Genomic DNA, 12,930 nt, shown 5'->3' with positions numbered 1-12,930 from the left:
CACACACACGTTTACTGACATGGAGCACACACACACACACACACACGTTTACTGACATGGAGCACACACACACACACACACACACACACGTTTACTGACATGGAGCACACACACACACACGTTTACTGACATGGAGCACACACACACACACTGACATGGAGCACACACACACACACACGTTTACTGACATGGAGCACACACACACACACACATGGAACACACACACACACACACACACTGACATGGACACACACACACACACACACACTGACATGGACACTGACACACACACACACACACTGACATGGAGCACACACACACACACACTGACATGGAGCACACACACACACTGACATGGAGCACACACACACACACTGACATGGAGCACACACACACACACACTGACATGGAGCACACACACACACACACACACACTGACATGGAGCACACACACACAGACATGGAGCACACACACGTTTACTGACATGGAGCACACACACACACACACTGACATGGAGCACACACACACACACACTGACATGGGCACACACACACACACACACACTGACATGGAGCACACACACACACACACTGACATGGAGCACACACACACACACACTGACACACACACACACACTGACATGGAGCACACACACACACACACACACTGACATGGACACACACACACACACACACTGACATGGAGCACACACACACACACTGACATGGAGCACACACACACACACTGACATGGCACACACACACACACACTGACATGGAGCACACACACACACACACACACTGACATGGAGCACACACACACACACACACTGACATGGAGCACACACACACACACAGCACACACACACACACACACACACACACACTGACATGGAGCACACACACACACACACACACACTGACATGGACACACACACACATGGACATGGACACACACACACACTGACATGGAGCACACACACACACACTGACATGGAGCACACACACACACACACACACACATGGACACACACACTGACATGACATGGAGCACACACACACACACATGGAGACATGGAGCACACACACACACACACACACACTGACATGGAGCACACACACACACACTGACACACACACACACACTGACATGGAGCACACACACACACACACTGACATGGAGCACACACACACACACACTGACATGGAGCACACACACACACACTGACATGGAGCACACACACACACTGACATGGAGCACACACACACTGACATGGAGCTGACATGGAGCACACACACACTGACATGGAGCACACACACACACTGACATGGAGAGCACACACACACACACACTGACATGGAGCACACACACACACTGACATGGAGCACACACACACACACTGACATGGAGCACACACACACTGACATGGAGCACACACACACACACACTGACATGGAGCACACACACACACACTGACATGGAGCACACACACACACACTGACATGGAGCACACACACACACACACTGACATGGAGCACACACACACACACACTGACATGGAGCACACACACACACACTGACATGGAGCACACACACACACACACACTGACATGGAGCACACACACACACACACACACACACACACACACACACAGACACAGACATGGAGCACACACACACACACACTGACATGGAGCACACACACACACACATTTACTGACATGGAGCACACACACACACTGACATGGAGCACACACACACACACTGACATGGAGCACACACACACACACAGACATGGACACACACACACACGTTTACTGACATGGAGCACACACACACACACACGTTTACTGACATGGAGCACACACACACACACACTGACATGGAGCACACACACACACACACACTGACATGGAGCACACACACACACACACACACTGACATGGAGCACACACACACACACACACTGACATGGAGCACACACACACACACACACACTGACATGGAGCACACACACACACACACACACACACACTGACATGGAGCACACACACACACTGACATGGAGCACACACACACACTGACATGGACACACACACGTTGACATGGAGCACACTGACATGGAGCACACACACACACACTGACATGGAGCACACACACACACACACACTGACACACACACACACACGATTACTGACATGGAGCACACACACACACACTGACATGGAGCACACACACACACACTGACATGGACATGGACACACACACTGACATGGAGCACACACACACACACTGACATGGAGCACACACACACACACTGACATGGAGCACACACACACACACTGACATGGAGCACTGACATGGACACACACACACTGACACACACACACACACTGACATGGACACACACTGACATGGAGCACACACACTGACATGGAGCACACACACACACACACTGACATGACATGGAGCACACACACACACACACACTGACATGGACACACACACACTGACATGGACACACACACACACTGACATGGAGCACACACACACACACTGACATGGAGCACACACACACACTGACATGGAGAGCACACACACATGGACACACACACACTGACATGGAGCACACACACACACTGACATGGAGCACACACACACACACTGACATGGACACTGACACACACACACACTGACATGGAGCACACACACACACACACTGACATGGAGCACACACACACACACACACACACTGACATGGAGCACACACACACATTATTGACACACACACACATTGACATGGAGCACATGGACACACACACACTGACATGGAGCACACACACACACACTGACATGGAGCACACACACACACACACTGACATGGAGCACACACATGGACACACACACACACACACTGACATATTGACACACACACACACACATTATTGACATGGACACACACACACACACTGACATGGAGCACACACACACACACTGACATGGAGCACACACACACACACACACGTGACATGGAGCACACACACAGACATGGAGCACACACACACACTGACATGGAGACATGGAGCACACACACACACTGACATGACATGGCACACACACACACACACACTGACATGGAGCACACACACACACACTGACATGGAGCACACACACACACTGACATGGAGCACACACACACACTGACATGGAGCACACACACACACACACTGACATGGAGCACACACACACACTGACATGGAGCACACACACACACTGACATGGAGCACACTGATATGGAGCACACACACACACTGACATGGAGCACACACACTGACATGGAGCACACACACACACACACAGACATGGAGCACACACACACACTGACATGGAGCACACACACACACACTGACATGGAGCACACACACACACACTGACATGGAGCACACACACACACTGACATGGAGCACACACACACACTGACATGGAGCACACACACACACACACACACACACACACACACACGTTTACTGACATGGAGCACACACACACACAGACATGGAACACACACACACACAGACATGGAGCACACACACACACACACACACACTGACATGGACACACACACACACACACACGTTTACTGACATGGAGCACACACACACACAGACATGGACACATGGACACACACACACACACACACTGACATGGAGCACACACACACTGACATGGAGCACACACACACACTGACATGGAGCACACACACACACTGACATGGAGCACACACACACACTGACATGGAGCACAAACACACACACACACACACTGACATGGAGCACACACACACACAGACACACACACACACTGACATGGAGCACACACACACATTACTGACACACACACACTGACATGGAGCACACACACACACACACACACTGACATGGAGCACACACACACACACACACACACATGGACACACACACACACTGACATGGAGCACACACACACACACTGACATGGAGCACACACACACACACACACTGACATGGAGCACACACACACACACACACTGACATGGAGCACACACACACACTGACATGGAGCACACACACACTGACATGGAGCACACACACACACACACACTGACATGGAGCACACACACACACTGACATGGAGCACACACACACTGACATGGAGCACACACACACTGACATGGACACACACACTGACATGGAGCACACACACACACACACACACACACACTGACATGGAGCACACACACACACACACACTGACATGGAGCACACACACACACTGACATGGAGCACACACACACACACTGACATGGACACACACACACACATGGAGCACACACACACACACACACACACACTGACATGGAGCACACACACTGACACACACACACACACTGACATGGAGCACACACACACACACTGACATGGAGCACACACACACACACTGACATGGAGCACACACACACACACTGACATGGAGCACACACACACACACTGACATGGAGCACACACACACACTGACATGGAGCACACACACACACACACACACACACTGACATGGAGCACACACACACACTGACATGGAGCACACACACACACTGACATGGAGCACACACACACACTGACATGGAGCACACACACACACACTGACACACACACACACTGACATGGAGCACACACACACACACACTGACATGGGAGACACACACACACACACACACACACACACACACACTGACATGGAGCACACACACACACACTGACATGGAGCACACACACACACACACTGACATGGAGCACACACACACACACACTGACATGGAGCACACACACACACACTGACATGGAGCACACACACACACACACTGACATGGAGCACACACACACACACTGACATGGAGCACACACACACACATGACATGGACACACACACTGACACACACACACACTGACATGGAGCACACACACACACACACTGACATGGACACACACACACACTGACATGGAGCACACACACACACACAGCACACACACACACACTGACATGGACACACACACACACACTGACATGGAGCACACACACACACACTGACATGGAGCACACACACACACACTGACATGGACACACTGACACACACACACACACTGACATGGAGCACACACACACACACACTGACATGGAGCACACACACACACTGACATGGAGCACACACACACACACACACTGACATGGAGCACACACACACACACACACACACACACACACTGACATGGAGCACACACACACACACACACACACACACTGACATGGAGCACACACACACACACTGACATGGAGACATGGACACACACACACACACACACTGACATGGAGCACACACACACACACACACTGACATGGAGCACACACACACACTGACATGGAGCACACACACACACACACACACACTGACATGGAGCACACACACACACACTGACATGGAGCACACACACTGACATGGACACACACACACTGACATGGAGCACACACACACACAGACATGGAGCACACACACACACACACACTGACATGGACATGGAGCACACACACACACACACTGACATGGACACACACACACACACACACACACACTGACATGGAGCACACACACACACACTGACATGGAGCACACACACACACACTGACATGGAGCACACACACACACACTGACATGGAGCACACACACACACACTGACATGGAGCACACACACACACACTGACATGGAGCACACACACACACACACACTGACATGGAGCACACACACACACACTGACATGGAGCACACACACACTGACATGGAGCACACACACACACACTGACATGGAGCACACACACACACACTGACATGGAGCACACACACACACACACACACACACACACACTGACATGGAGCACACACACACACACTGACATGGAGCACACACACACACACACTGACACACACACACTGACATGGAGCACACACACACACACAGACATGGAGCACACACACACACACACACATGGAGCACACACACACACACACACACACACACACACGTTGACACACACACACACACACAGACATGGAGCACACACACACACACACTGACATGGAGCACACACACACACACTGACATGGAGCACACACACACACTTACACACTGACATGGAGCACACACACACACACACACACACATGGACACACACTGACATGGAGCACACACACACACTGACATGGAGCACACACACACACTGACATGGAGCACACTGACATGGAGCACACACACACACTGACATGGAGCACACACACTGACATGGAGCACTGACACACACACACACATTTACTGACATGGAGCACACACACGTTTACTGACATGGAGCACACACACACACGTTTACTGACATGGAGCACACACACACACACGTTTACTGACATGGAGCACACACACACACACACACGTTTACTGACATGGAGCACACACACACACGTTTACTGACATGGAGCACACACACACACACGTTTACTGACATGGAGCACACACACACACGTTTACTGACATGGAGCACACACACGTTTACTGACATGGTTTACTGACACACACACACACACACGTTTACTGACATGGAGCACACACACGTTTACTGACATGGAGCACACACACACACACACACACACACGTTTACTGACATGGAGCACACACACACACACACACACACACGTTTACTGACATGGAGCACACACACGTTTACTGACATGGTTTACTGACATGGAGCACACACACACACACACTGACATGGAGCACACATGGAGCACACACACACACACACTGACATGGAGCACACACACACACACACGTTTACTGACATGGAGCACACACACACACACACACGTTTACTGACATGGAGCACACACACACACACACGTTTACTGACATGGAGCACACACACACACGTTTACTGACATGGAGCACACACACGTTTACTGACATGGAGCACACACACACACACACGTTTACTGACATGGAGCACACACACACACACACACACGTTTACTGACATGGAGCACACACACACACACACACACACACACACGTTTACTGACATGGAGCACACACGTCAATGGCATCACAATCTTCACTTTATCAGTTGCACCAGCATATCAGTTCCATTCAGCTACGGTTATGAAGCCTGACTGTATCTGGTGGCGGCTACACATTGTTTTAGCACACCACTGTCCCCTGGTATCACCATGGAGACGCAGGACAGGGTCAACTAGTGTGTGTTACATTCATTTCACCCAAAATGTGTTTATTCCATGCTGGTTGTTGTGTACAGAAGGTCTTACTGTGCTGGCAGGTTTGAGGCTGAGTTGGGACAGGGTCTTAAGGGGGAACTGGAAGTCTGCAGCTCGAGTGGTTTTCTTGTTGCTGGTACTGAGGGCGGACTTGATGATAGTGGTAGCAGCCTGGGAGAACACATTAAGCAGAGGTGAGAGAAAGGTTTGAATCAATGTGTGAGTGGTGAGGAAACTCCTATAGCCACTAAAACCACATTTCAGAAATTGCATAACTGTCTTATACATACGCAGGGATTGTCAAGACACTTGACCCCTGTATTAGCATCAAAAGTGATTTACAGAAGTGACTAATACAGTAATTGACAACCGCTCAGAAAACGGGCACTTTAACTTTAGAATGTGACTGCCTACTAGTGATTATAAAATCAAATTTAGTCACACGCACCGAATACAACCTTACAGTGAAATGCTTAAGAGCCCCTAACCAACAATGCAGGAAAACAAATAATTGAGTAAGAATAAGAAATAAAAGTAACAAGTAATTAAAGAGCAGCAGTAAATTAACAATAGCGAGACTATACATGGGGGTACCGGTACAGAGTCAATGTGCACCGGTTAGTTGAGGTAATATGTACATGTAGGTAGAGTTAAAGTGACTATACACGGGGGTACCGGTACAGAGTCAATGTGCACCGGTTAGTTGAGGTAATATGTACATGTAGGTAGAGTTATTAAAGTGACTATACACGGGGGTACCGGTACAGAGTCAATGTGCACCGGTTAGTTGAGGTAATATGTACATGTAGGTAGAGTTATTAAAGTGACTATACACGGGGGTACCGGTACAGAGTCAATGTGCACCGGTTAGTTGAGGTAATATGTACATGTAGGTAGAGTTATTAAAGTGACTATACACGGGGGTACCGATACAGAGTCAATGTGCACCGGTTAGTTGAGGTAATATGTACATGTAGGTAGAGTTATTTAAGTGACTATACATGCGGTGTAAAGGAGGGGGGCGATGCAAATAGTCTGGGAAGCCATATGATTAGATGTTCATGAGTCTTATGGCTTGTTTTTTTTTATTTCACCTTTATTTAACCAGGCTAGTTGAGAACAAGTTCTCATTTACAACTGCGACCTGGCCAAGATAAAGCAAAGCAGTGTGACAAACAACAGAGTTACACATGGAATAAACAAACATACAATCAATAACACAAGAGGAAAAGTCTACATACATTGTGTGCAACTGAGGTAAGATAAGGGAGGTTGGCAATAAATAGGCCATAATGGCAAAATCATTACAATTTTGCAATTAAACACTGGAGTGATAGATGTGCAAAAGATGAATGTGCAAGTAGAGATACTGGGGTGCAAAGGAGTAAAAAAAAATAACAGTATGGGGATAAGGTAGTTGGATGGGCTATTTACAGATTGGCTATGTACAGGTGCAGTGATCTGTAAGCTGCTCTGACAGCTGGTGCGTAAAGTTAGTGAGGGAGAAATGAGTCTCCAGCTTCAGTGATTTTTCAAATCCTTCCAGTCATTGGCAGCAGAGAACTGGACGGAAAGGTGGCCAAAGGCAGAATTGGCTTTGGGGGTGACCAGAGAGATATACCTGCTGGAGCGAGTGCTATGGGTGGGTGTTGCAATGGTGACCAGTGAACTGAGATAAGGCAGGGCTTTACCTAGCAAAGACTTATAGATGACCTGGAGCCAGTGGGTTTGGCAACAAATGTGAAACGAGGGCCAGCCAACGAGAACATACAGGTCGCAGTGGTGGGTAGTATATGGGGCTTTGGTGACAAAACGGATGGCACTGTGATCGACTGCATCAAATTTATTGGAGGCTATTTTGTAAATGACATCGCCGAAGTCGAGGATCAGTAGGATGGTCAGTTTTACGAGGGTATGTTTGGCAACATGAGTGAAGGATGTTTTGTTGCGAAATAGGAAGCCGATTCTAGATTTTGGATTGGAGAGTCTGGAAGGAGATTTTATCGTCTAACCAGACACCTAGGTATTTGTAGTTGTCCACATGGTCAGAACCGTCCAGAGTAGTGATGCTGGACGGGCGGGCAGCGATCGGTTGAAGAGCATGCATTAGTTTTACTTGCATTTAAGAGCAGTTGTAGGCCACAGAAGGAGAGTTGTATGGCATTGAAGCTCGTCTGTAGGTTAGTTAACACAGTGTCCAAAAGAGGGGGCAGAAGTATATAGAATGGTGTCGTCTGCATAGGAGGTGGATCAGAGAATCACCAGCAGCAAGAGCGACATCATTGATGTATACAGAGAAAAGAGTCGCCCGGGTAGAAGCTGTTTAGAAGCCTCTTGGAACTAGACTTGGCACTCCTGTACCGCTTGCTGTGTGATAGTAGAGAGAACAGTCTAACTAGGGTGGCTGGAGTCTGACAATTTTTAGGGCCTTCCTCTGACACTGCCTGGTGTAGAGGTCCTGGATGGCAGGAAGCTTGGCACCAGTGATGTACTGGGCCGTACACACTAAACTCTGTAGTGCCTTATGGTCGGAGGCCGAGCAGTTGCCATACCAGGTAGTGATGCAGTCAGGATGCTCTCGATGGTGCAGCTGTAGAACCTTTTGAGGATCTGAGGACCCATGCCAAATCTTTTCAGTCTCCTGAGGGGGAACAGGTTTTGTCGTGCCCTCTTCACGACTGTTTTGGTGTGCTTGGACCAGGGCTAGGCGAGATGACAATGATAAATATCGTGTGACGATAGACGATTTTCTATCGTTTCATATTACGCTCTTGTTTATTTCGTTGTGTCGCAAATCACTCTTTATATTTGGACATTTGCAACACAAGCAAAACATGGAGGAGAGTGAATGCGATACAGAGCACAGAGACCGTACCTAAAAGAGAGGCTACTTCAGTCGCAAGGGCGTGGTTTGGGTATGTAAAGTCTGACACACACCAGAAAACCACCCTCTGCAAAATACGCCACAGGCCGGACCCGACAACAGGCTCAAACACCACGAACCTCTATGTAGTACAATTCGATGGGAGGTAACAGCTGTCGTTATAACTTACATTTGCAAAGACATGGCCCTAATTTACACTGTCGAGAAACAGGGGTTTCGTGAGTTGGTGCTAACACTCGACTCAAGATACCAAATACCTTTTATTTGTTGAGTATCATTCAAAATGTAATAAGAAATAGGCCTTTACATGTGGTCACTTTATATAAACTATTTATTCATTGAATTTACAGAATGTCTATCGTGATATGTATCGATATCAGGATATGAGATTTTGGCCATATCGCCCATCCCTAACTTGGACCATGTAAGTTTGTTGGTGATGTGGACAGCAAGGAACTTGAAGCTCTCAAACTGCTCCACTACAGCCCCGTTGATGAGAATGGGGGCGTGCTCGGTCCTCTTCTTCCTATAGTCCACAATCATCTCCTTTGTCTTGATCATGTTGAGGGAGAGGTTTTTGTCCTGGCACCACCCGGCCAGGTCTCTGACCACCTCCCTATAGGCTGTCTCATCGTTGTCGATGATCAGGCCTACCACTGTTTTGTCATCGGCAAACTTAATGATTGTATTGGGGTCATGCCTGGCAGTGCAGCCATGAGTGAACAGGCAGTACAGTAGGGGACAGAGCACACACCCCTGAGGGCCCTGTGTTGAGGATCAGTGTGTTGGATGTGTTGTTACCTACCCTTACCACCTGGGGGCGGCCCGCCAGGAAGTCCAGGATCCAGTTGCAGAGGGAGGTGTTTTGTCCCAGGGTCGTTAGCTTATTGATGAGCTGAGGGCACTATGGTGTTGAACGCTGAGCTGTAGTCAATGAATAGCATTCTCACATAGGTGTTCCTTTTGTCCAGGTGGGAAAGGGCAGTGTGGAGTGCAATAGAGATTGCATCATCTGTGGATCTGTTAGGACGGTATGCAAATTGGAGTGGGCCTAGGGTTTCTGGGATAATGGTGTTGATGTGAGCCATGACCAGCCTTTCAAAGCTACATGGCTACAGACCTGAGTGCTACGGGTCGGTAGTCATTTAGGCAGGTTACCTTAGGGTTCTTGAGCACAGGGACTATGGTGGTCTGCTTAAAACATGTTGGTATTACAGACTCGGACAGGAAGAGGTTGAAAATGTCAGTTAAGACACTTGCCAGTTGGTCAGCGTATACTCGCAGTGCATGTCCTGGTAATCCGTCTGTGAATGTTGATCTTAAGGATCCACCCCCCTTTTTTAAATTTTCACCTAAAAAGACATACCCAAATCTCACTGCCTGTAGCTCAGGCCCTGAAGCAAGGATATGCATATTCTTGGTACCATTTGAAAGGAAACACTTTGAAGTTTGTGGAAATGTGAAAGGAATGTAGGAGAATAACACACTAGATTTGGTAACAGATAATACAAAGAAAAAAAACAAGTGTTCTTTTGTACCATCTTTGAAATCCATAATGTATTATTCCAGCCTAGGTGCAATTTAGATATTGGCCACTAGATGGTAGCAATGTATGTGCAACATTTTAGACAGATCCAATGAACCATTGCATTTATGTTCAAAATGTTGTATCAAGACAGCTCAAATGTGCCTAATTTGTTTATTAATAACTTTATGTTCAAAATTGTGCACCTCTCCTCACTCTTTCACTGTAATAGCTACTGTAAATTGGACAGTGCAGTTCTTAAATTCTTGTTAATCTTCCTGACTATCAGATATCTAAATTATGTTCTGGGTAATGTTCTTGTACTTAGAACCTCATGCTAATCGAATTAGCCTGTGTCAGCTCAACCATCCCGTGGAAGGGACACTGATCCCAAATAAGTTTTAAAAGGTCTTACTCACATTGGCTGCGGAGAGCATGATCACAGTCTTCCGGAAGAGCTGGTGCTCTCATGCATGTTTCAGTGTTATTTGCCTCAAAGCGAGCATAGAAGTACTTTAGCTCATCTGGTAGGCTCGTGTCACTGGGCAGATCTCGGCTGTGTTTCTTTGTAGTCTGTAATGGTTTGCAAGCCCAGTCACATCCGACGAACATCAGAGCCTATGTAGTACAATTCGATCATGGTCCTCCATTGATGCTTTGATGGTTCGTCGGCGGGCATAGCGGGATTTCTTATAAGCTTCCGGGTTAGAGTCATGCTCCTTGAAAGTGGCAGCTCTGGCCTTTAGCTCAGTGCGGATGTTGCCTGTAATCCATGGCTTCTGGTTGGGGTATGTACGTATGGTCACTGTGGGGACGACGTCGTCGATGCACTTATTGATGAAGCCAATGACTGATGTGTACTCCCCAATGCCATCTGAGAAATCCCGGAACATATTCCAGTCTGTGCTCGTAAAACAATCCTGTAGCTTAGCATTTGTTTCATCTGACCACTTTTTTATTGATCTTGTCACAGGTGCTTCCTGCTTTATTTTTCCTTGTAAGCAGGAATCAGGAGGATAGAATTATGGTCATATTTGCAAAATGGAGGACAAGCTTTGTATGCGGAGTAAAGGTGTTCCAGAGTTTTTTCCCCACTGGTTGCACATTTAACATGCTGAGAGAAATTTGGTAAAACTGATTTAAGTTTCCCTGCATTAAAGTCCCCGGCAAC

General features: G+C 47.9%; 1 protein-coding gene across 1 annotated transcript in view; it reads right to left on the bottom strand.

Annotated features, from left to right (window-relative positions):
• The window catches only part of LOC135513521 (condensin complex subunit 2-like), a 44,416-nt gene that overhangs the window by 13,840 nt on the left and 17,646 nt on the right, over window positions 1-12,930 (bottom strand). Inside the window, exon 12 of the mRNA XM_064936399.1 lies at window positions 7,402-7,521. Within this exon, the coding sequence (XP_064792471.1) occupies window positions 7,402-7,521 (120 nt within the window). The remainder of the gene's footprint in view (window positions 1-7,401; window positions 7,522-12,930) is intronic.

Source organism: Oncorhynchus masou, chromosome 25 (genome assembly GCF_036934945.1).
Source record: "Oncorhynchus masou masou isolate Uvic2021 chromosome 25, UVic_Omas_1.1, whole genome shotgun sequence".
Taxonomy (NCBI): domain Eukaryota; kingdom Metazoa; phylum Chordata; class Actinopteri; order Salmoniformes; family Salmonidae; genus Oncorhynchus; species Oncorhynchus masou.
This window is presented reverse-complemented; position numbering and strand designations above follow the sequence as displayed.